Source organism: Hyla sarda, chromosome 3, assembly GCF_029499605.1.
Source record: "Hyla sarda isolate aHylSar1 chromosome 3, aHylSar1.hap1, whole genome shotgun sequence".
NCBI classification, from domain to species: domain Eukaryota; kingdom Metazoa; phylum Chordata; class Amphibia; order Anura; family Hylidae; genus Hyla; species Hyla sarda.
This window is the reverse complement of record NC_079191.1, coordinates 25067445-25093925: the sequence shown is the minus strand read 5'-3', so window position 1 is coordinate 25093925 and position 26481 is coordinate 25067445. Positions and strand designations below refer to the sequence as shown.

Here is a 26481-nt window from a genome sequence, read left to right as displayed (position 1 = left end):
AATCGTACAGATGAAAATTCCATCCGATTTTCAATAAAAATCTGATCCTGTTTTTAAAATGAATATGTGTGCCAATGGCAATAAAGTTACGTTTATGTGTTTTGAAGTCTACTGCGCATGCGTACTAAAAAAAAATTGCGTGCGATTAATCTGATAGAATCGCACAGTCACACGATTCCATGCGATTTACATAGACATTAGAGATGAGCGAACTTACTGTAAATTCGATTCGTCACGAACTTCTCGGCTCGGCAGTTGATGACTTATCCTGCATAAATTAGTTCAGCTTTCAGGTGCTCCGGTGGGCTGGAAAAGGTGGATACAGTCCTAGGAAAGAGTCTCCTAGGACTGTATCCACCTTTTCCAGCCCACCGGAGCACCTGAAAGCTGAACTAATTTATGCAGGATAAGTCATAAACTGCCGAGCCGAGAAGTTCGTGACGAATCGAATTTACTGTAAGTTCGCTCATCTCTAATAGACATCAATAATAAAAAAAATCGGACACGATTTTGATCAGATTTAGAATCTGGACGAAAAATCGCGGTCAACCACGATTTTACCTCAGATCTTGAGCAAAATCAGATGCGGATCAAAACGGACGCATTTTTTTTTTCTATCGTTAATGAATGGAAGTCAATGGATACAACTTGGCTTGCAGATTTGTACGGTTTCAAAGTTAAAAATCGTGAGAAGAAGTAGGATGGTAAAATCGTAATGTGAATGCACCCTAAGAAGAGTAGTGATGGCTACATCCACTAGTGTTAACCCCTTAACGACGCAGGACGTATATTTACGTCCTGCGCCGGCTCCCGCGATATGAAGCGGGATCGCGCCGCGATCCCGCATCATATCGCGTGGGTCCCGGCGCTAATCAACGGCCGGGACCCGCGGCTAATACCACACATCGCCGATCGCGGCGATGTGCGGTATTAACCCTTTAGAAGCGGCGGTCAAAGCTGACCGCCGCTTCTAAAGTGAAACTGAAAGTATCCCGGCTGCTCAGTCGGGCTGTTCGGGACCGCCGCGGTGAAATCGCGGCGTCCCGAACAGCTGATCGGACACCGGGAGGGCTCTTACCTGCCTCCTCGGTGTCCGATCGACGAATGACTGCTCCGTGCCTGAGATCCAGGCAGGAGCAGTCAAGCGCCGATAATGCTGATCACAGGCGTGTTAATACACGCCAGTGATCAGCATAGGAGATCAGTGTGTGCAGTGTTATGGGTCCCTATGGGAGAGATCAGTGTGTGCAGTCCCTATGGGACCTATAACACTGCAAAAAAAAAGTAAAAAAAAAGTGTTAACAAAGGTCATTTAACCCCTTCCCTAATAAAAGTTTGAATCACCCCCCTTTTCCCATAAAAAAAAATAAAACAGTGTAAAAAAAAATAAAAATAAACATATGTGGTATCGCCGGGTGCGTAAATGTCCGAACTATTAAAATATATCATTAATTAAGCCGTACCGTCAATGGCGTACGCGCAAAAAAATTCCAAAGTCCAAAAAAGCGTATTTTGGTAACTTTTGATAACATTAAAAAATGAATAAAAAGTGATCAAAAAGTCAGATCAAAACAAAAATCATACCAATAAAAACTTCAGATCACGGCGCAAAAAATGAGCCCTCATACCGCCCCGTACGTGGAAAAATAAAAAAGTTATAGGGGTCAGAAGATGACATTTTTAAACGTATAAATTTTCCTGCATGTAGTTATGATTTTTTCCAGAAGTGCGACAAATTCAAACCTATATAAGTAGGGTATCATTTTAACCATATGGACCTACAGAATAATGATAAGGTGTAATTTTTACCGAAATATGCACTGCGTAGAAACGGAAGCCCCCAAAAGTTACAAAATGGCGTTTTTTTTTCGATTTTGTCGCACAATGATTTTTTTTTCCGTTTCGCCGTGCATTTTTGGGTAAAATGACTAATGTCACTGCAAAGTAGAATTGGCGACGCAAAAAATAAGCCATAATATGGATTTTTAGGTGGAAAATTGAAAGGGTTATGATTTTTAAAAGGTAAGGAGGAAAAAACGAAAGTGCAAAAACGGAAAAACCCTGAGTCCTTAAGGGGTTAAAGGGGTACTCTGGTGGAATTTTTTTTTTTTTTTTTTTTTAATCAACTGGTGCTGGAAAGTTAAACAGATTTGTAAATTACTTCTATTAAAAAATCTTAATCCTTCTAGTACTTATTAGCTGCTGAATTCTACAGAGGAAATTATTTTCTTTTTGGAACACAGAGCTCTCTGCTGACATCATGACCACAGTGCTCTCAGTTGACATCTCTGTCCATTTTAGGAACTGTCCACAGCAGTATATGTTTTCTATGGGGATTTTCTTCTACTCTGGACAGTTCTTAAAATGGACAGAGGTGTCAGCAGAGAGCACTGTGGTCATGATGTCAGCACAGAGCTCTGTGTTCCAAAAAGAAAATAATTTCCTCTGTAGTATTCAGCAGCTAATAAGTACTGGAAGGATTAAGGATTTTTTAATAGAAGTAATTTACAAATCTGTTTAACTTTCTGACACCAGTTTATTTAAAAAAAAATAAAACATTTCCACCAGAGTACCCCTTTAAGGTTGAGTTTAATATGGATACAATATGAGGGTTGCACTTTCCTCTATTATCCCCCTAAAGACATATTAAAGTGGTACATCTGGTGCCATGCCTAGCGAGCACTTCCAGTCAAGATGGAGAATGATCATATTCATGGAGATCCATTGATCATGTTTAGAGGCCATGTCCTCAGGCCTTACAGAAGACATGGCAGGTATAGAACATCGTATATTCTATTCGTCCCATGATAAAGGGTGACCGACCACTATTGTGATATTTTGGCGACTCCTACCTCTTCAGGTCAACTGTGGTTACATTGAAGACGACTCCTTTCAGCCAAAGGATCATGAAGAGGCGCTGAGAGAAAGGACAATTCCCGATACTTTCTCCATCACTTCCAGCCTAAGAAATAAGTCATAAGAATCATAAATTCAAGTAATATAAGCTGGATATGTCTTATAGGAGGTACTATCATGATATGTCACCCATATATCTATGGAAAACAATTAATTGGCAAGTTGCTTCTCTACACCCAGCCTAGGATATCACCATCTATGAAGCCAATTGAGCACCTCATCAGGCACCATTCCGAGCATTTTGGGTGATTCTCCCTAAAGTTAGCTTTGCACTCTCTGATGATCGGGTGTTCACATGGAACTTCCTGTCTGCTGATATTCAAGAAGAAAGTGTAGAAGAAATCAGAGAGTTTTACTTTGAGGCTGGCACTATGGGCACTACTGTATATTTGGCACTATGGGGCCTATCCTAGACTGGAATTATGGGGCCTAGCCTCAGCTGGCAATATGGAGCCTACTGATAGTGCCAGCTTAGGGTAGGCCCCATAGCGTCAGTTTAGAGTAGGTCCTAAACAGGCACTATGAGGCCTACCCTAATTAGGCCCTATAGTACCAGCTTAGGGTAGGCCCCATAGTGTTAGCTTAGGGTAGGCCCCATAGTGTCAGCTTTGGGTAGGCCCCATAGTGTCAGCTTAGGGTAGGCCCCATAGTGTCAGCTTAGGGTAGGCCCCATAGTGTCAGCTTAGGGTAGGCCCCATAGTGTCAGCTTAGGGTAGGCCCCATAGTGTCAGCTTAGGGTAGGCCCCATAGTGTCAGCTTAGGGTAGGCCCCATAGCGTCAGATTAGAGTAGGTCCTAAACAGGCACTATGAGGCCTACCCTAAGTAGGCCCCATAGTACCAGCTTAGGGTAGGCCCCATAGTGTTAGCTTAGGGTAGGTCCCATAGTGCTAGCTATGGATAGACCATAGTGTCAGTTTAGGGCCTACCCTAGACTGGAATTATGGGGCCTACCCCAAGCTGGCATTATGGGGCCTACTCTGAGGCTGGCAGTATGGATCTTAAACCAGGTTGGAACTATAGGAACTACTATGCATTGTCTTGTGTGAATTCATAAAGACATTTATCATTGCATCAATGCTTTCCTATCTACTCAGGCAGCAGAATACCTAGAATTACCCTCGTGCCCACTCTGCTAGCTTACAGCCACAATTAAAAATCATTATCTCTTTGCCAAGTAAATTGATTTGTTAAAGGGTACCTGTCATCCAAAATACGTTTGATATATTATAGATCAATGTATGCAGAATAGCTTTCCAATTGCATGTTATAAAAAAAAATATGCTTTTTTCTATTTAATTTTCCACTTTGAAAAAATGACCACTAGGGGTCTCCCTACCAGTCCTCTTTTTATAGATTTCAGACTCATGTTGGAGTCCTAAATCTCTGACTGCAGCCGGGACACAGACAAGCTCAGCACTGCTCCCTTCCAGGGAGCAGTGCTGAGCTTGTCTGTGTCCCTGCTGCAGTCTGAGATTTAGGACTCCAGCATGAGTCTGAAATCTATAAAAAAAAAAAAAAAAAAAAGGCTTGTGGCCAGGACTGGTAGGGGGACCTCTAGTGGTCATTTTTTTCAAAGTGGAAAATTAAATAGAAAGAAGCATATTTTTTAAGAACATGCAAGTGGCAAGTTATTCTGCATACATTAATCTATAATATATTTAAAAAAATTATTTGATGGATGGTACCCTTTAAGATTAGACAAAAGCTTGTTTTGCAGAAACGGTGACACTTTTGCCCACAGGTTGTGGTATTGCAGCTCAATCCTATTTAAGCAGCAATAGCAGCACAGTCTATGGACACGGGTGGTACTTACTCTCATTCCTAATGATCCATTCCCATGCCTTCAGCCTACATGGTTGAGTACTTGAAACAATAACCTGACCTGATCATGTATGACTGACGATTACTGTAAAAAGTGATTCAAAGAAATTATATAATTCCCGGTAGATTGTTTTGACCATTGAACAGTACCAAATCAGAACATTTGCCTAAAAGGGGAAAGGCACCCTTATTAGTACAGATATGTAGAGCCCGTTCTATCTTTTGCAAGTAAGTACACAGAATGACAAGTATTTATGGGTTAAGCCTAATCCATACCTACATCGGGAGAAGAAGAATAATAATGTCACGCCATATATCTGTCTCCAATACTCTGCCTACTTCCTTCCAAAACATTCCAAACCCCAATGACATGACAGTCACCAGTGAAAGGTCTACAGGGTGTAGTCCCCAAAGATGGAGAAAGCTCAATGATACATTTTTTTGGGGATTATTTTAAGATACCTGTCTGACATATTTTCTCCTGTTCCTCATTCCCACCCTTTCCTTCAGAAGAATGTAGTAATTCAGGAAGGGAGGAGGAACATCAAAACAGGAGGGACTGTCCAGGGAGTCATCCACATCTTTCTATGAGGTTCTAAGGTCAAGTCATCCCAAATACATTTATATACCCAATAGAATCACAGAACACACACTTGTTGGAAATTACATTCTTTAAAAAAAATTTGGTCTTTCTATTGAGAGACCATAAATAACCATAAATGGATCCAATTTATGGTCTTGGCACAATTGAAGACCTGCTCTCTCTGGCAAGGTCCTTCGGACACGGGATTCTCTTAGGAAGTATGTTATGTAAAAAAAAAAAAATAATAATAATGCTACCCTAAGATACAAGGGAACAACTTAAGGCTCTATGGCTTCTGTAGACACAATACTTCATTTGTGGTCTGACTAATGATTTATACATAATTTATTATGACAGGTATCACGGTTCTCATTGAATGGCCCTCGCATCACCCTGGACTCGTTCAATCCATGTCCTTGTCATGAGCCTCTATCCCTCTCTTGATACATCCCATTACTTTATTAGCCTTGACACTGATCACTAAAGTAGAGTTTACTGTCCACCAATACCCCAAGTCCTTTTCGGTAGAAGTTTTACCTAATGTCTTATTATTTAGCACATAATTGTACATTTTGTTTTAAGATTTTTTTTTTTACATTTATCCACATTAAACTTCAGTTGCCATGTATGTGCCCAAGTCTCCAGCTTCCCCAGATCCCTCTGTAATATTATGTTATCCTCCTCTGTGGTGATCACCCTCACCAGTTTGGTGTCATCTGCAAATATAGAAATTCTCCTCTGTAATCCCTCTACAAGGTGATTAATAAACATATTGAAAATAAATTGACCCAGTACTGCCCCCTGTGGTCCCCACTAGTAACTGTCACCCAACCAGAGTAAGTTCCATTGATCCTCACCCTCTGCTTACAGTCAATGAGCCAGTTGCTAACCCATTTACATATATACTCCCCTAGTCCTAGCATCCTTATTTTATATAGATCTCTCTGAAAATCCTTAAATATTTTACCCACAATTGATGTATCGATTTCTAAAGGCTACACGTTTTGAGGAAAATGTGTGATTATGGAGGTAAATATTGCTTTAAATCGGTCCAGAGTTTTTCTGGGTATGATTATGGAGGTAAATCAAGCAGAGGACTTGGGGATGGAGGGTTAAGAGGAGTTGACCAAACCCTGGGTGTTCTCAGTGTCTGATGTCTACTACCAACCTTTCAAAAGGGCTGTTTCCATGATCTCTTGAGCCACCAAAGAGGAATTGTCCATGGTGCACTTTTTTCCAGCCCCTCCTCAGGCATCTCAAAGCCGCCAGGACTACCACCCTTTCAAGATCCTAGATGGGTTTTTACGTTTTATTATGACAGGTAGAGGGGGTCACGTTTCTCATTGAATGGCCCCCGCATCTCCCCTGGACTCGTTCAGTCTCTCCCATTTCACGTCTATCCCCCCCCCCCATTTCATGTCCATACCCCCATTTCATATTCCCCCATTTTATGTCAATCTTGCCAATGTCATGTCCACACCTCCATTTCACAACCCACCATTTCATGTCCATCCCCCCATTACATACCCCCCCTACATTTCATGTCAATCTCACCAATTTCATGTCCACACCCCCATTTCCCACACCCCTTTCATATTTCCCCCATTTCATGTCCACACCCCCATTTCATATATATATCCCCTTTAGTATGGTGCTTGGGTGAAGGGGAAACAAAAAAAAGAAAAAACTGATGTTCACCTAACCTCAATCCCCCATAGGTCCCACAGATCCCATTCTCCTCCATGCGGTTCCGGTGTCTTCTGTGCTTCTTTCTTCAAAGCAGACAAGCAACTGGCTGCACCTACAGGACTTCCTGCTCAGCCAATCACTGGCCTGATACATGACACCGCTGAAAACACTGATTAGCTAGGTGGGAAGGTCCTTAAACCAGCTGCTTGTCGGGATCAGAGAAGACACCGGAACCGCACAGAGGAGAACGGGATCTACGGCAGACCTATGGGGGACCGGTGCTACGTAGGCAGGAGTTTTTTTTTACCCCTGTGCCCCAGCACAATTTTACACACACACATGCGCAAACACACACGTAGGGTTTGGGGCCGACAGTCGCCGAAATGTAAATGCTAAATAATTGATTGCGAATGACTAATATCGCAATTCGATTATTTTTGCAATAAATAGCAAAAATAATCGAATCGCAATATTTGCAATGAGTACTTACTGCCATAACACGCTGACAAAAGCGGGCTATTATTTAGCATTATTTAGCATTTGAATTTCGTCGGCTTCACGGTTACATTACTAGAGCTGCTTGGATCAGAGCCATAGATTACAACTCCAACAAGTATTGTCACCAAACTTTCCCAGCATTCTAGCTGTATTGTGGCTATACTACAGTCTATGGCGGCAGTTTTGGTTATCACCAAATGATGTCTATGGGGAAATTTATCAGTGTTGGTGTAGGTGGAAGTTTTTTGTAGATCATTTTGGTTGGTCTAAACTTAGTGCAATTGCACCAAATTTACCATATTGGTGCAAGGCACATGATAAGTTTTGTGCAAAGTTCTAAATCTCCACACAGTTCTATTTGTACACCTGATCTATTCTACACCTCACAGGAAAAGTGGACACAGGGATTTTGTTCTATTGCTTTAAGGCTCGGATTCCATTGAGGTTTTTTGTCCACCAGCAAAAAATGCAAGAAAAACTGTCACAGCTTTTTCTTGTGTTTTGTCAATTTTTCTTGTGTTTTTTTTCTTGCCTTTCTGCTGGTGTGTGTGGTGTGTCATTTTTGTACCCTGTGGCAATTTTTTCACTGCCTTCAGGTACCACTCCATGGGTCGAATGCAGAGCGCCTGGTCCACAGGGTGTAAGGAGTGATGTATAGCATATACAGCATTACTACTTACCTCCGCCGGCTGTATAGTATATAGGGGTGCATAGTGTACCCATTTATACTATACAGGAGCCCAGCAAGGAAAGAGTTAACCCACGCTGCTGCTGAGCAGTTCTGGGTTAAGTCTTTGTGCGCTATCCTGTATATAGAGCTGTCTATAGATGACTGCATATACAGGATACAGTAGGCACACATCACCCATTGGAGGCTCCCTGTTTAGGAACACACTGCAGTATGGGCACACTCCCCAAGGTAGAGCACCAAAAATGTACTAACCTTTTTTGTGTTTTCTTTTCTTATTTCATATATGTGAATGAGGAGGACTATGTCAGATTCGGTGGATTGTGACGATGACCAGCGTTTTTTTAAATGTCAATAAAAGGGCTAACGAGGGCTGTGGGGTAGTGTTTTTCTTCAATGTGTCGGGTTTTTTATAATTACATTTTCAGGCTTAGTAGTGGAAGCCGTCTTAAAGACAGAATCCATTACTAAGCCAGGGCTTAGCGTCAGCCCCAAAATCATTTAGCGCTAACCCCCAATTATTACCCCGGTACCCACCGCCACAGGCCCGGAGCGTCAAAAATGGCGCTCCTTAGTCTAGGCGGTAACACGCTGGAGTTATTAAGGCTGGAGAGGGCTAGTAACAATGGTCCTCCCCCACCATGGTAGCATCAGGCTGTTGCTGCTTGGCTGTTATCTGGCTGATACTGAAAATAGGGGGAACCACACACTTTATTTATTTATTTAATTATAAAAAATAAAAAAACTCTTCCTATTTTCAGTATCAGTCAGATACCAACCAAGCAGCAACAGCCTGATGTTACCAGGGTGGGCGGGGACCATTGTTACTGGCCCTCCCCAGCCTAAATAACACCAGCCTGTTACTGCCTAGGCCCAAGAGCACCATTTTTAACACTCCGGGCCCGTTGGTTACCGGCTCTTCCCGGCAATCCTGGGTAATAATTGGGGGTTAGCGCTAGCTGTTTTGGGGGCTAATGCCAAGCCCCGGCTTAATAATGGATTCAGTCTATAAGACGGCTTCCACTATTAAGCCTGAAAATTCAATTATAAACAACACGACACATTGAAAAAAATAATTAAAACACTCCTGCACAGCCCTCATTAAGCATTTTATTGAAGTTAAAAAGACGCTGGTCATCGTCGCAGTCTGCCGAATCTGACTTAGTCCTCTGCATTCACGTATCTGAAATGAGAAGAAAAGAAAAACAAGAAATATGGGTTAGTAGATTTTTTGCGCTCTCCCCCGGGAGAGCGCACACAATGCAGCATGTTGTTAAACAGGGAACCTCCAATTGTTGCTAAACTACAACTCCCATCATGGGGGGACTGTAGTTAAGCAACAGCTGGAGTCTCCCTGTTTAGGAACACACTGCCAGAAAGGCTCTGTTCCCATTATGCAAAACGCATAATGAGAACAGAGTCAGGCCTGGACTGTGTAGCTCCACCCCTAATGACGTCATCACTGGGGTGGTCGAGCAGTAAAGTCAGCAGGAGGTCTCAGGAGTGAGACCCTCTTTCGATCTGTCCCTCTGCCCTTGGACTACTACTCCCATCATGAGACAGAGTCTGTCCCATGATGGGAGTAGTTGCAATACCACAGCGCTGAGGGATGGCTCTTGCACATCCCCCGGCTAAAAGACTCTTTTTGTACAGTTAAGAGTACTACCCCCATCATGGACAGACTCCATCCATGATGGGAGTTATAGTCCAGGGGCTGAGGGGCAGATCGCAGAGGGTCATTCTGCGATCTGAGACCCACTGAGATCCGCATTTATTAAGTTAACAAGCGGGCGGAACATGCGGCTCCACTGTGTTCCCCGCCGGCTCCAGGCTACTGTTTATGTATATAGCTGTCATAATTAATAATCCCCACTGCCGGGAGACCGGAGGTCTGATTGGTGAATAGCTATTCACCAATCAGAGCTCCCGTCTCCCGGTGGTGGGGATTATGAATTATGATAGCGTATACATATACAGGAGACTGGAGCCGCATGTGCCGCCCGCTTGTTAACTTAATAAATGCGGATCGATCGCAGCGGGTCTCTGGAGAATGACCTGCTGCGATCTGCACCTCGGCCCCTGGACTATAAATCCCATCATGGACGGAGCCCGTCTATGATGGGAGTAGTATTCCTTTAGGTCCCACAGCCGGGGGATGTGCAAGAGTTGTTGTAGTACCGTAGGTACTGAGGGACGGCACTTGCACATCCCTCGGCTGCGGGACTCTTTTAGGACAATTAGGACTACTTCTCCCATCATGGACAGACTCTGTTCATGATGGGAGTTACAGTCCAGGGGCTGAAGGGCAGATCGGAGGTCATTCTCCAGAGACCCGCTGCGCTCCGCATTTATTAACTGTACAAGCCGGCGGCACATGCGGCTCCACTGCGCTCCCCGCCTGCTCCTGTATACAGCTCTCACAATTCATAATCCCCGCTGCCGGGAGACAGGAGCTCTGATTGGTGAATAGCTTTTTACCAATCAGAGCTCCCGACTCCCGGCGGCGGGATTATGAATTGTGAGAGCATATACAGTATTTACTGCCGGGAGCCGGCGGGGAGCGAAATTAAGCCGTGTGTGCCGCCGGCTTGTACAGTTAATGAATGCGGATCGCAACAGGTCTTTGGAGAATGACCTGCTGCGATCTGCCACTCGACAATAACTCCCATCATGGGCAGAGTCTGTCCATGATGGGAGTAGTAGTTCTCACTGTTCCAAAATAGAGTCTGTCCCATAATGGGAGTAGTTGTTGTTTAGCAGTGTTGACGGACGGCTCCTGCATCCTCCGGCTGTCTCGGTAAAACATTTTCCTGTCCATTTTGATAGCGTATTTTTGCTTTAAAATAAACTTATTTGCGCAAAAAAATGCGTCTAAACAAAAAAACGCACATGATAAATAAATATCCACTGCAAAATGCATTCCACAATACACAAAAAAAATAGACTTCTTGCTTTTTGCAAAAATGATGCCCAAAAAAGACACAAAGTAACTCACTGTGCAAAAATTTGCGCTACATATAGAAAAAGAAAAAGCTTCCACCACTAGTGATAAATTTCCCCCTATGTTCCCACTTGTTGCCCACTGCAGGCTTATATATAGAATGCACCCATATAACCACTGCACTGCAGCCACACAGCGCATGGCAGTCGGGTGCTGAAAGTTAACCTGGCGGTGAAACCCAAGCCGCCGCTAAATTATTCATTGAAATTCCAATACTCCACCTTACAAGAGGGGAAAGCTGCTGTGTTTGCAGTTATTTGTGCAGCTTCCCTATGGCACATATTAGCCCTCATTTACTTTTGCAAACCCGACATGTTTTGTCGGGTTGAGTGCCAGATTCTGGCGCATTGCGCTAGAAATTCTGTCTGCGCCAGAATTGAAAAACCCCGACTAACTCTCCATTTTGCTAAGAAAAAGGGGTGTACCCAGTGGGAAAAGGGGGTGTGACCACCCAAAAGGGGCGTGTTCCTGACATTTTCACACAAAAAAAACAACATATTTACTAAGGTTTCCACAGAAAATGTGGTGGAAAACCCAACAGATCAGAGCATGTGTAAAAAAAAAAGCAAAGTGTAGGGAAAGTGGAAAATGTAGGGAAACCTTAGTAAATACCGTGGAAAATAAATTGTAGGGAATTAAAACCCACAAAGAAACCTACACAACACTCTCTTAGTAAATTAGGGCCATTATGTGGGTATAATGTATGGGTAAACAATGAATCTTCAGCAGACGGATGGCTAATCAGGGGTTAACTATCAAAGTTACTCATCACAATGCAGCCTGTGCTGCAGAAAGATCTGGTAACTGAATTCATCCAGGATTAGAATAACAAAAGCTGATTCCTTCCAAAAACAGCGCCACTTCTGTACTCAGGTTGAGTCTGGTATTACAACTTTTGCTTTATTAACTTAAAGGGGTACTCCGGTGCTTACACATCTTATCCCCTATCCAAAGGATAGGGGATAAGATGCCTGATCGCGGGAGTCCTGCAGCTGGGGACCCCCGTGATTATGCACACGGCACTCCGTTTGTAATCAGTCCCCGGAGCGAACACCGCAGGGCCGGCGGCGTGTGATGTCACGCCTCCACCCCCGTGGGACGTCACGCTCCGCCCCTCAATAGATAGATATGAGATAGATAGATATGAGATGATAGATAGATATGAGATAGATAGATATGAGATGATAGATAGATATGAGATAGATAGATATGAGATGATAGATAGATATGAGATAGATAGATATGATAGATAGATATGAGATGATAGATAGATATGAGATGATAGATAGATAGATAGATATGAGATAGATAGATATGAGATGATAAATAGATATGAGATGATAGACAGATAGATAGATATGATAGATAGATAGATAGATAGATATGAGATGTTAGATATGATAGAGAGATATGAGATGATAGATAGATATGAGATAGATAGATATGAGATGATAAATAGATAGATATGATAGATAGATAGATATGAGATGATAGATAGATAGATATGATAGATAGATATGAGATGATAGATAGATATGAGATAGATAGATATGAGATGATAGATAGATATGAGATAGATAGATATGAGATGATAGATAGATATGAGATAGATAGATATGAGATGATAGATAGATATGAGATAGATAGATAGATATGAGATGATAGATAGATATGTGATAGATAGATAGATAGATAGATATGAGATAGATAGATATGAGATGATAAATAGATATGAGATGATAGATAGATATGATAGATAGATAGATAGATAGATATGAGATGATAGATAGATATGAGATGATAGATAGATATGAGATAGATAGATATGAGATGATAAATAGATATGAGATGATAGATAGATAGATATGATAGATAGATAGATAGATAGATAGATATGAGATGATAGATAGATATGAGATAGATAGATATGAGATAATAGATAGATATGAGATAGATAGATAGATAGATATGAGATGATAGATAGATATGAGATAGATATGAGATAGATAGATATGAGATAGATAGATAGATGATAGATAGATATGAGATAGATGGATAGAAAGATATTGGTCAACATAAACTCTGATACAATCTTTCTTCAGCTTCCATGAGTTCCCAGGTTTGTGGTGTCCTGGTACAGGACATGGTCCTTTACCATCTCTAGGTACCCTCTAGAAGAGCCCCTGCAGTCCATAGGGCTCTCCTGCAGGGCTCACCCCTTGCTCACCTTCTGTTAATGCAATGTAAAGGTGTTGTGTACATATTGTTCATTATACATAAAGTTGTACAAATGTATAGAGTTTAGTCATGTGAACCACTGTCATGTGCCATGGGTACAGGACCCACAGGCTTAGCAACCAATGGGCTTTAGTCCAGCCCCCCTAGTATATAAGGGGCTGTAGTCTCTAAACTCGCTCTCTTATCTCCTGGATTTCAGCCAAGCACAATACCTGTACTATCTAAATTCATCTCAGCTAGGCCAAAGCCTAAAGAACCTGCAGCCACTTCAAAACATGAGTTATCAAGCTCTATCTACAACTAGTCTAGTGACTACTACTCAACTCAAGAATAATATTAGTAGCACAGTGGTCTGCATAGATATTCTCAATACTACAAGTCCCAGCAAGCCTGTGAGGTATCCTGCATCCCGGTTGCCTCTAGAGAAACTGCATAACTGTAAAGACTGTTTAATAAGAATTCCAAGTAAAAGTTCCAGTTATTTTCACAATTCCTGCTGTGGACATTCCTTTATTGCCTGCCGTTTCTGGGTTGGTTGTCGGCAGGCCCTTATACAGAAAACAACCACATCCTGGCGTCACGACTAATCAGGGGTTAATAACACCTTACCCCACAGGGTTAATACAGTACCTCCAGACCCTGCTACACCATTGCAACACCCCGGCACCACAGATTATAATTCCATTCTAGTCTAAAAAAAAATAAATGCTGGATTAACAGAATTTCTGGATTCCGGAATTAAAGGAGTAGTCCAGTGGTGACCCAGTGGTGAACGACTTATCCCCTATCCTAAGGATAGGGGATAAGTTTGAGATCGCGGGGGGTCTGACCGCTGGGGCCCCCTGCGATCTCCTGTATGGGGCCCCGGTAGCCTGCGGGAAGGGGGCGTGTCGACCTCCGCAGGAAGCGGCGGCCGACACGCCCCCTCAATACAACTCTATGGCAGAGCGGAAGCGCTGCCTTCGGCAATCTCCGGCTCTGCCATAGAGATGTATTGAGGGGGCGTGTCGGCCGTCGCTTCATGCGGAGGTCGACACCCGCTATCTGGCCGGAGAGCCTGGCCCCCGTACAGAGAGATCGCAGGGGGCCCCAGTGGTCGGACCCCCCCGTGATCTCAAACTTATCCCCTATCCTTAGGATAGGGGATACGTTTTTCACCACTGGACTACCCCTTTAAACAATCCCAATTACTCTCTGGAATGGTAGGATAGGATGTGAGGTAAGTGACAACCCCACCACCAAATACAGGCCCAGCGCTGGGCGCAGAGCAGACGCTCATTTCCTTCCCTGATATCCAATCTCATGTGTTTGTATTAAGCTTTCCCATTCAGCCAGCAAAGGCTAAATGAAAGGAGTAACACAATACGAGACTGGACAAACAAAGAGGATTACGCGTCCAGAATATACACGGGCACAATGGAAGTCATGTGGCTGCGGCTTTTGCTACGCCCGGACTTTTATGTGCCCCATTGTCTGCAGACAATATACAGGTAGGGTCACAAGTGGCTGCGGTATGATCAGATACAATGTTACTAGAACACCAGCCCCTGATACATTATAGCAGTGTCTACTAACCAGGGTGCCTCCAGCTGTTGCAAAACTACAACTTCCAGCATGCCCGGACAGCCAACGGCTGTCCGGGCATGCTGGGAGTTGTAGTTTTGCAACAGCTGGAGGTAGACTAGTTGGGAAACCGTACAATACTAACTGACGCAACTGAGCAAGAGCTCAGTCTGTGTTCACACTAGTGATAAGCGGCATATGCCATATTCAAATTCGCGAATACGAGGACGAATATTCGTCCCATATTCGTGAAATTCGAATATTCGTGACATTTTTTTTGAATTGCGAAATTTCGCTATTGCGAAATTAATAGCGAAATTTCGCTCGTCTGCGCATGCGTGCAATAACATCATGCGAGGGACGTTGCGAGGGACGTTGCTAAGCTCTGACCACTGTGCTTGCAGAACTCTCATTGGCTCACAGGCATAATCATGGCGGAATTTGCACGAATATTCGCATTGCATGAACCGTTCGCCTCACAGTGTCATCCCTGGGTCTTTAATAGTGTTGCTCGCGAATATTCGCAATTCGAATTTTATTCGCGAATATTCGCGAATATAGCGCTATATATTCGTAATTACGAATATTCGTTTTTTTTTTTTTTCACAGTACACATCACAGTGATCATCTGCGAATTTCCGCTTATGTTGATTTTTTGTATATGCGAATTTTCGTATATGGTAATTTTCGCACACGCGAATATTCGCATATGCGAAAATAAAACGAGAATATTACGAATATGCGAACATTCGCGAATATGACGAATATTCGTCCATATATTCGCGAATATTCGCGAATTCGAATATGGCCTATGCCGTCAACACTAGTCTTTAATGAAATGATGCAAGCATTGCATTGATCAGTCGAAGGAGATCCCTACAATGTGCTCAGTTTTTAAAACAGTTTGAAAAAAAAGACGAATATTCGTAATAGCGAATTTTAATTCGGAATATGCGATATTCGCGACGAATATTCGAATTGCGAATATTCGCGAGCGACACTAGTTCACACATTGTGGATGAATTATGTTTTTATTGTAATTTCCTAGTATCGCAACTAGAGATGAGCGAACTTACAGTAAATTCGATTCGTCACGAACTTCTCGGCTCGGCAGTTGATGACTTTTCCTGCATAAATTAGTTCAGCTTTCAGGTGCTCATGTGGGCTGGAAAAGGTGGATACAGTCCTAGGAAAGAGTCTCCTAGGACTGTATCCACCTTTTCCAGCCCACCGGAGCACCGGAAAGCTGAACTAATTTATGCAGCATAAGTCATCAACTGCCGAGCCGAGAAGTTTGTGACGAATCGAATTTACTGTAAGTTTGCTCATCTCTAATCGCAACGATACAACGTGACAGTACCGTAGTGTGACCGCATTGTCTGAGCACAGCCTTAAAGGGGTAATCTGCTGGAAATTATTATTATTATTTATTTATTTTTTTAAATCAACTGGTGCCAGAAAGTTAAACAGATTTGTAAATGACTTAAAATATTTAAAATCTTAATACTTACAGTACTTAGCTGCTGTATGCTCCACAGGAAGTCCTTTTCTTTTTGAATTTCTTTTCTGTCTTACCACAGTACTCTATGCTGACACCTCTTTCCATTTTAGGAACTGTCCAGAGTAGGAGCAAATCCCTATAGTTCCCTGGACAGTTCCTGACATGGACAGAGGTGGCAGCAGAGAGCACTGTGGTCAGACTTGAAAGAACAACACAGCTTCCTCTGGAGCAAACAGCAGCTGATAAGTACTGGAAGGATTAAGATTTTTTTACCAAAATTATTTAGAAATCTATTTAACTTTCTGTCATCAGTTACATAGTTACATAGGTACATAGTTAGTAGGGTTGAAAAAAGACATACGTCCATCAAGTTCAACCAGGTAATTGAAGGGTAGGGGTGTGGCGCGATATTGGGGAAGGGATGGGATTTTATATTTCTTCATAAGCATTAATGTTATTTTGTTCCAGGAATGTCTCTAACCCTGTTTTAAAGCTGTTAATTTTCCTGCTGTGACCAGTTCCTGAGGTAGACTGTTCCAGTTGATAAAAAAAAAAAAAAAAAGTTTTCCAGTGGAGTACCCCTTTAAGGAACTTACGGATTCCCTCAGTTTATCCCAATAAGACAATGATATCATAGAATAAATGACATGGGGCTCGACTGATCACTTGGCTGATCATTTAGTGACATCACCAGCCCTTCACTCAGTGAACACCAATAGTGGACCACCCATGGACAATACATCCCATCAGACAATGGAGCCAAAAAGTGAATCTCCAGTGGATGATTAAAAACAGTAGTGAATCCCTAGTGGACAATGAAACCCATCAGACAATGGAGACCAGTCTTGGACATCATGTGGAAGACCATCAGGAAAATGGAGACCAGTAGTGGACCTCCGGTGAACAATGGAGCCCATCAGACAATGGAAACCTGCAGTGGACCCCAGTTTAGAATGGACCCATCAGAAACTGAGACCAGCAGTGGACATTAACCCCATCAGACAATGAAGCCCAGAAGTGAACCTCCAGTGGATGATTAAAAAACAGCAGTGAATCCCCAGTGGACAATAGAGCCCATCAGACAATGGAGACTAGCCTTGGACCTCTTGTGGATAAGGAAGACCATCAGACAATGGAGACTAGCCTTGGACCTCTTGTGGATAAGGAAGACCATCAGACAATGGAGCCCTGCAGTGTACCCTCAGGGAAGAATGGACCCATTAGAAACTGGAGACTAACAGTGGGCCCCATGTGGACATTGAACCCCCTTTCTAAAAATCAAGCCCAGCAGTGGACAATGGAACAATTACATAAAAAAGCCAAGCAGTGGATTTCCATTGGACAATGAAGCCCATCAGACAATGGAGACCAGCCTTGGTCCTCATGTGGACAACCGAGACCATCAAACAATTGAGACCGGTACTGGACCTCCATTGGACAGTGGAGCCCATCAGACAATGGAGACCAGCAGTGGACTGGCAGTGAAGAATGGACTCCAAAAAATCCAAAAAACTAAACAAAAACAAACAAAAAACACAATCTCAGCAGGAGACCCCACCCTCCAGTAGACAATAGAGCCCATCTGACAATACAGCCAACTAGTGGACCTCCAATGGACAATGAAGTACATCAGACAATGCAGACCAACCTTGTGTGGGCAACAAAGACCATCAGACAAATGAGTCCAGTAGTGGACCTTTAATGAGCAATGGAAGCCATCAGTAGACTGGCAGTGAAGAATGGGCTCATCAATTACATCAAGCCCAGCAGTGGACTCCCCTAGTGGATAATGGAGCCTATCAGAAAATAGTGCCAAGTAGTGGACCTTCAGTGGTCAATGGAGACCAGCCTTATACCTCATAAGGACAATGGAGTCCATCAGAAAATAGAGCCCAGCAGAAGACCACTAGTGAAGAATGGACCCATGAAAAAATTAAGTCTAGCAGTGGACCCCCTGTGAACAAGGGAGCCTTTCAGACAATAGAGCCAAGCAGTGGACCTCCAGGGGACAATGGAGCCCATAAGACAATAGAGACCACCCTTTAGTGAAGAATGATCTTATCAGAAAATAGAGCCCATCTGTGGACCCCTGGCGGACAATGGATCCCATCAGATAATGGAGCCCACTAGTGAATCTCCTGTGGACGATTAAGAACATTAGTGAACCTCAAGCGGACAATGGAGCCCATCAGACAATGGATAAAGGAGAGAGGCCCCAATAAACCAAACCCTTCACCTCTGGGCCAAAAGGCACCTGCAAGGTTCATGTACAATGTCCTCTTTCGCCGAAGCTACTCAGGGACTGAAAATGCTCCTGGTGAAAAACCGGACAACAACCAAGTAATCACTAAGGAGCCAGTAAACCAGCTTGGCACCCCTGCCGATGCAAGGATGACTGGGGCATGGGAGGGGAGGAACCTGATGTCCACATACACCTACACTAGACCGGCAGGAGGGACACCCAGAAGGGCTACCCTACCCTGACCAATTCTAGTGACGAAAAGAACACAAAAAGTGGACACAGTGACACAAAAATAAATAAATAAGTGGATGTGCGCAGTCTGATACTGCCCGGACATCTGACTGGGTCTATAAAAATTCCCTGAAGGCCAGGATACTAAGGATGAGTGCCCAGAAGAGTGAGAGAGAAAAATGTGTGCTATGTGCCATCTTTCAAGTGAGGCGACAAACTCCCAAGTGAATTTCAGCACTCTGGAGTCACCACTCCCAGGGCACTTTTGCTCCTCGGCTCTCGCTCTACCCGGACCTTACGGTCAAATCCTGCTGCTCTCTACAGCCATCCCTGGTACACCTGCCCTGCTGTGTGGTTCCCCATCCTGCCTTTGTGGTCTCCTACATCGCCAACTGACAGGAAAGGTACTGCACTTGATCTTAGCCAAAAGGCCTAGAAGCGGTGGCATCACACATACCGACCCAGGTGACTAGACAGCAACTGTGGGTCCATCACCTGGTGGACCACATGCTAAGGGAATAGTGTTTCTCCTTGTAGAGACTGCCAGCTGGTGTAGGAAGTCCTATAGGCCAAGTAATGCTTTCTGGGGGGGAAAAGTATGCAAATGAGCTCTCCTCTAGAAGGAAGAAAACTGTTTCTCTTGTTTCTCTAGCGCCACCTATTGGAGGAATTTAATTTGTTCTTTTTAGAAGAGACTTTTGCTGTAATGTTTTCAGGCTCTCATATGGTCAGCGATTGAATACCAAGGTAGCAAACTCCATTAGGTGGCGCTAGACAACTGGTGGAGAGCTCATTGGCATACATTATAGACCGCAGAGACCCCTCCATGGGCTATATACAGATGATAATAGAGCTTTGAAATTGATTAGTTGATGCCCTCTTGATTATTTTTTCATTCTGCTGACATTTAACCCATCAACTACCGTGCAATCCTAAGTAACATCACTGTGCTTGGAGCGATTACGTAAGTACGGGGGTCAAGGTTGGTCTCATCTCCTGCTGTTTGACCCTGTGCCACCTAGTCTAAATTAAGTGGATAAGGTACTTCAGGAGATATGTATGAGTGAGTAAGGGGAGAAGAGGATCTAAAGTTGACAGTTTTTGCCCCTAGCTTAAAGCAGCTGTCACCTCCCTTCCCCCACACCATAGGACTAGAAGGCCGAATGTCAGGTCACATGTGTCAAACAGCGTCCTGGTAAAAATTTATGAGGTCACAAAAAATATTCAAGGTGATTAAAAATATCTTTTACTATATATACTGTGGGAGATTAGCTCCATAGATCCAGGCAAACACAAGCAAACAGTGGTAAGAGACAGTGACACAGAAGTAAAGCGCAAACAGGGATTCTCCCACTTTTTAATTTTTCAGGATAACAAAAATAAAGCTTTTAAAGTCAGTAAATCTTGGGTGTCTAAACACTAACTTACATACATTTTTCTTATCTATACAGGTAGCGTTCTACCAGCCACCCAACAAATATCCATCAAAATGTGTTACTCACACAAAGTCAAAAGTTCCCTTTGAAGCTGCAAACTCCAACTCCCATCAGTGGTTCAGGTTCCCCCAGTAACCTGCTGCCTTCAGCACCTGTGCTGATTTTGGACCACACTGAATACATGGACTGGCCAGGAAGGGAATGAAAAGACCCACTACCAACCTGCTTGTCATTACGTAAATCCAGGCCTCAAAACAGATTTTACCAAACGTTTATCACCCAGCTTTCCCCGGATATGCACTTTCTGAAACCAGATAGATACGTATGACCGGTACCATGGGGAAATAACAATCCCCAACCACCATTTCTGTCACTCTCATAATCCATATCTGCTGTATATGTTCTGATCTATCCTTTACTACAACAAATATAGACAAACCATCAACAACGGTATAAATAAAAATATATATATATGTGGTAGGCCTCAGGGGTAGGGGTAGTGTAGTCAGGGTGTTGTTTCAGTATATCAAGGGTTAAGGTTAACCCTATTGTTCGTGACGCCAGGCTGAGGGCTAGTATGCTGAGGTAATTCTCCGGCCTATTGCCGCCCTTCCCAGTAACAATAGGTCCACAAGGTAGTTGAACTTGAACTTGGATAAACTTTACTTAAAGACTTGCGGTACATCCAATGAACAGTAACAGTCTCATTAATACAGTCTCCATACACCTCTGACTGACAGTTGATGCGGACCTTGACTTTTGTTATAAGTCTCAGAATTTAGGGTAATTTGCGAAGATCCGTCCGGATTTAGGGGTTAGATAAGGTCCGGTAATCTTGCAGAGTGCTTGGGGATTGATTACACTCACAGTTTTGTAAAGATCAGCCGTCGCCGCAAGGCTCGTGCCTAACTCACTGATGACAGCAGCGCAGCTCCTTCCCTGTCAACAGCCCACGAGGAAAGAGACAGAGTAATGGCCGCCGCTCCCTTATATGGACAGGGCCGTTTTGGATTGGTCCAAGCCAGCTGTCACTCACCGATACATAGCCTGATGGGTAAACACCTGACTTCCTCTTATGGTCCTTGAACTACAAACCATAGAGTCTTTGGAACGCATCACGTGACCTGCAGGTCCTGCGATGCTAACTAGGTAAGTACACTTACTATACAAATATTTACACATTAAATTTGAATCATTTTAATTACAAAATGGGTGACAAGGGGCTAAATAAGGATGAGGACCCCCACCTACACCTAGGGACTCTGACTTTGGGGACCTCACCACAAGGCAACGGATGCAATCCGGTGCCGGGACACCACAAACCCCCTTACTTAAAATAAGTCGACCCCGACGCCTGTCCCCTAAGGCAGAGGAACTAGGACAGACTTAAGCAGGATCTCTAACTAGACAGAATCTATATCCTGACAAACTTTTATACACATTAGGTACTTTTAAACCTATAAGACATTTTCTAGGCATTTTAAACATTTTGTAGACTAGTACTCCTACTAGACATCTAAAAAGGCTTCTAAGACATTTATGAAGTTAACTAAGCAATTATAAAGCTATCTAAATAATTAGGAAGCTATCTAGACCTTTAGTTTCTAGCTTCTAAAACATTTTTATTAAGCTTACTATACATTTTAAAGCTTACTAGACAATTAGGCAGCTATCTAACATTTAGTTTCTAGTTTCTAAGACATTTTATTAGCTCTCTACACATCTCTATGAGGCTAACTAAACATTAGCACAGCTCTTTATACCTTTAGTTTCAAGCTGACTAAACTATTTTATTATCTCACACATAGCCTGATGGGTAAACATCTGACTTCCTCCAAAGGTCCTTGAACTACAAACCATAGAGTCTTTGGAACGCATGTCGTGACCCGCAGGTCCTGTGACACTAACTAGGTACACTTACTATACAAATATATACACATTAAATTTGAATCATTTTAATTACAAAAGGGGTGACAAGGGGCTAAATAAGGATGAGGACCCCACCTACACCTAGGGACTCTGACTTATGGACCTCACCACAAGGCAACGGATGCAATCCTGTGCCGGGACACCACATATATATATATTAAAATTAGTTAGTTTATTTTTCTAGGAAAACCCACTAGTTAAAGGGGTACTCCGCTCCTAGACATCTTATCCCCTATCCAAAGGATACAGTATAAGATGTCTAATTGTGGAGGCCCCGAATCTGGGACACCCACAATCTTTGTGCAGCACCCGACGTTTGTTTAAAACTCTAGGTGTGGGCGTGGGGATCGTGATGTCACAGCCATGCCCATTGGGATGTCACGCCACGCCCCCTCAATGTAAGTCTATTGGAGGGGGCGTGGTGGCTGCCACGCCCCTCCCATTGACTTGCATTGAGGGGGCGTGGTGTGAAGTCATGAGGGGCATGGCCGTGAAGTCACGACCCCCCATCGCATGCACCCAGCATTCAAAACTAAATGTTCTGAATGCTGGGGCAGTGGAGTACCCCTTTAACTCTAACTCTATAAATCCCCAAACATTAAAACAAAAACATCCTGCATACTTACCTCCCTCACCTGCAGTCAGATAATCAGATCTCCGCTCCTGGGTTTTTCTTTCTTCTTACGGTGATGTTCTGCTCCCTGCTCAGCCAATCACAGAGCAGGGAGGGTGAGCGGAACGTCACCTGAAGAAGGAAGAACAGCACAGGAGCGAAGACCTGATGATCTGACTGTTCCAGCAGTGGGGGAGCAGGTAAGGTAAGTATGCAGGATTTAGAGATAGGGTTAAAGGGGCACTCCACTGGAAAACATGTTTTTTTTAAATCAACTGATGACAGAAAGTTAAACAGATTTGTAAATTACTTCTATTAAAAAATCTTAATCCTTCTAGTACTTATAAGCTTCTGTATGCTCCACAGGAAGTTCTTTTCTTTTTGAATTTCCTTTCTGTCTGACCACAGTGCTCTCTGCTGACACCTCTGTCCATGTCAGGAACTGTCCAGAGCAGGATAGGTTTGCTATGGGGATTTGTTCCTTCTCTGGACAGTTCCTAAAATGGACAGAGGTGTCAGCAGAGAGGACTGTGGTCAGACAGAAAGGAAATTTTAAAAGAAAAGAACTTCCCGTGGAGCATACAGCAGCTGATAAGTACTAGAAATGTTTTTTTTTCCAGTGGAGTACCCCTTTAACTAGTGGATTTTAATGGAAAACCTCTTTAATAAGAATTAAATACAGTATTTTGATGTTATTTGATCACAAGATGGGAAATCTAAGGCCATGATGACATGGGCAGGGAGGGCTGTCTGCAATCTTTTTCCTATCGTGTAATTAAATATGAGGGAGATGCCCATTGGCACCTCTGTTCTGCCAACACTGCTGTAACTCCCTAATATAAGGCTGAACCCGACTCCCAAGCCCTGGATATTTTCTGCTATGGAAAGGGATGACTCAGGTTGTTTTCCTCACCAGCTGGAAACATGTCAGTGTTTGATCTGGCCTCACGCCTGACACCGTAATGAAGAAGCCATCACAAGACTTCCCGGCTCCATGATACATTCTAATATTGGGCTGTGGGAGGTGATATCTATTGTGTGAAAAATTCTCTGGAATTCAGAAGTTGACGCTGACATTTTATCCGACTCCTATTGCTCCCTCAATATATATCACTTAAAGGGGTACTCCGCTGAAAACATCTTAACCCCTATCCAAAGGATAGGGGACAAGATGTCTAATCACGGGGGTCCCGCCGCTGGGGACCCCTGTGATCTCAGCTGTGGCGACAGTGTCATTTGGTGCACAGAGCAAACTTTGCACCGTGCCCGATGACTGGCGAACACGGCCGCCACGCCCCCTCCATTCATGTTGATGGGAGAAGGCGTGACAGCTATGTATTAGTCACCACACCCCCACCCATAGACATGAATGGAGGGGGCGTGGTATGACGTCACGAACATGGAAGCTCCAAGCTTCCGTGTTCCGGACACCCCCCCCCCCCTGCCGGCCCAGAGATTGTGGGGTCCCTTGGATAGGGGATAAGATGTTTTCAGCAGAGTACCCCTTTAATGAGGAATTCCCATCTGATATGGCTGCATTGGCAAACTCCAACACAAGAGGAGGCTCCATTATCTCCAAATACGAGTATTTATAAATAGGTGATTGATCTATGATTGTTCGCTGCCTCACTGATGGGACATTCACTAGAACCGGGGTCCCAAATCCTCCCATTTATCCCCAAAAAGCTCACATTTGAATGGAATTGAACAGTGTTGCTCCATTCATAGTCTATGGGACTGGCAGAAACAGCCGAGCGGTGAAAGGTTATGCTTCCTATTCTTGATTCCTGATGTCATCGCTTCTTGTTTATCAATGTTATCACTTAGGGTGTGCAAACTCCACTAATGTTATCTCTAACTGGCTTATGATTCTTGACTGCTGAAGTCATTCATTGAGATTAGTGATTACATCATCACTTTATCAGTGAGCTCTGATGTCATTACTTTCCCTTATGATAAGTGATGCTAGCACTTATAGTCAGTGAGCTCTGATGTCATCACTTGTGATCAATGAGCTCTGATGTCATCACTTGTGATCAAGGAGCTCTTATGTCATAACTTATGATCTGTGAGCTCTGATGTCATCACTTGTGATCAGTGACCTCTGATGTCATTACTTGTGATCAGTGAGGTCCGATGTCACAACTTTTTTGTGATTAAGAAAATACCAGCACTTATAGTCAGGGAGGTCTGATGTTATTACTTTTAATTTTTGAACTTGGATTTAATCACCAATGTGACCAATGAGCTCTGATGTCATCACTTATAATCAGTGAGCTCTGATGTCATCACTTATAATCAGTGAGCTCTGATGTCATCACTTATAATCAGTGAGCTCTGATGTCATCACTTATAATCAGTGAGTTCCGATGTCACCACTTTTTCCTTGTGAATACCAGTTCCATCACTTCCAGCCGGTGACCTATGACATCATCGCTTTACTGTGTCTATTACTAGAATAGGGCTATCATTTACAGTTAAGGCAAAGATCTAGCAAGCTAAAAGTAGACATCCTGTCGGAATATAATCTAAGAGTATTGTGCGATACATGGCACCCAGTGCGGTACAATAAGGCATCACCTGTCCCTACCTGTCCTTCCATTTTCTATTTGCAGAGCGGCATCTGGTGACAGAGTTATGTGGTGACACAATGTGACCGCACATCCTGCTCCTCAGGGGAACATTTAAGGTGCTTAAAGCCCTTGTCACTTCAGACCCAAAATGTCACATGTATCATCTGACAAGGAAAGCTTAAAAATAGCCCCTAGGAGCAGCGTCAGCTCTGGGTAGCAGTGGGATGTATGGCACCGGGGTCCGTGGCGGTATTTCTACAGCTCCCATGGCACTCCTGTATGATGATGCTATAAAGACAATATGTGGAACTTCGCACCGTGTAGTCAAGTATAATAAACTTCAGAGATACATTTATGGTCTGTAATAAATTCTATCCAGCTAAAAATATCTCTCACGGTGTCATGTTGACAAAATTCATTGGGTATTTATCATTCTGGGCATTATAAAGTTGGTAAAGCTGCTACAAAGATCGTCTTCTCCTCTTGAGGACTCAGCATGTTCTGCAGTGTATCGTAATATAAAATATGTTGTATCTCTAAGAGTTATGTCATGTGATTGTTACCCAGGAGGTATCAGTGACCAGGTGATCCCAAGAGTGACCTATGGGCTCCCTGCTAGTCAGGGCCGGCGTTAGGGCGGGGCAAACCGGGCAACCCATCCCCCAGGGGGCCCCTGCCAGCTGCTCAGTAGCGGATCAGCAGCCCACTGCAGCCCGGCCGCGGCCACTTTAAAACAGTGATCAGCAGCGGGCCCGGACACTTCTGCTTTTTCTATTTTTTCATATTTCCTTACCTGGCTGCGCTCGGCAGGCTCAGGTAATGCGGCGGGTCTTGTGGGCTGTGTGGATAATATGACAAGTGACGTCTCCTGCCGGCTCCTCTGCACGGCGTCAGGGACGTCACTCCTCATTCCCTGCAGCGCTGGCTGCTTAAGTTTAGCAGTCCGGCCGCGGCTGCA

General features: G+C 43.6%; 1 protein-coding gene across 3 annotated transcripts in view; it reads right to left on the bottom strand.

Annotated features, from left to right (window-relative positions):
* Positions 1 to 26481, bottom strand: part of CLIC5 (chloride intracellular channel 5) — a 184344-nt gene that overhangs the window by 43680 nt on the left and 114183 nt on the right. For 2 of the 3 annotated variants that reach the window (XM_056563922.1, XM_056563923.1), the window contains exon 2: positions 2853 to 2962. In XM_056563922.1, the coding sequence (XP_056419897.1) occupies positions 2853 to 2962 (110 nt within the window). Of the gene's footprint in view, positions 1 to 2852; positions 2963 to 6489; positions 6508 to 26481 lie in introns of those variants that run through there. The other variant, XM_056563924.1, reaches the window with a different exon arrangement.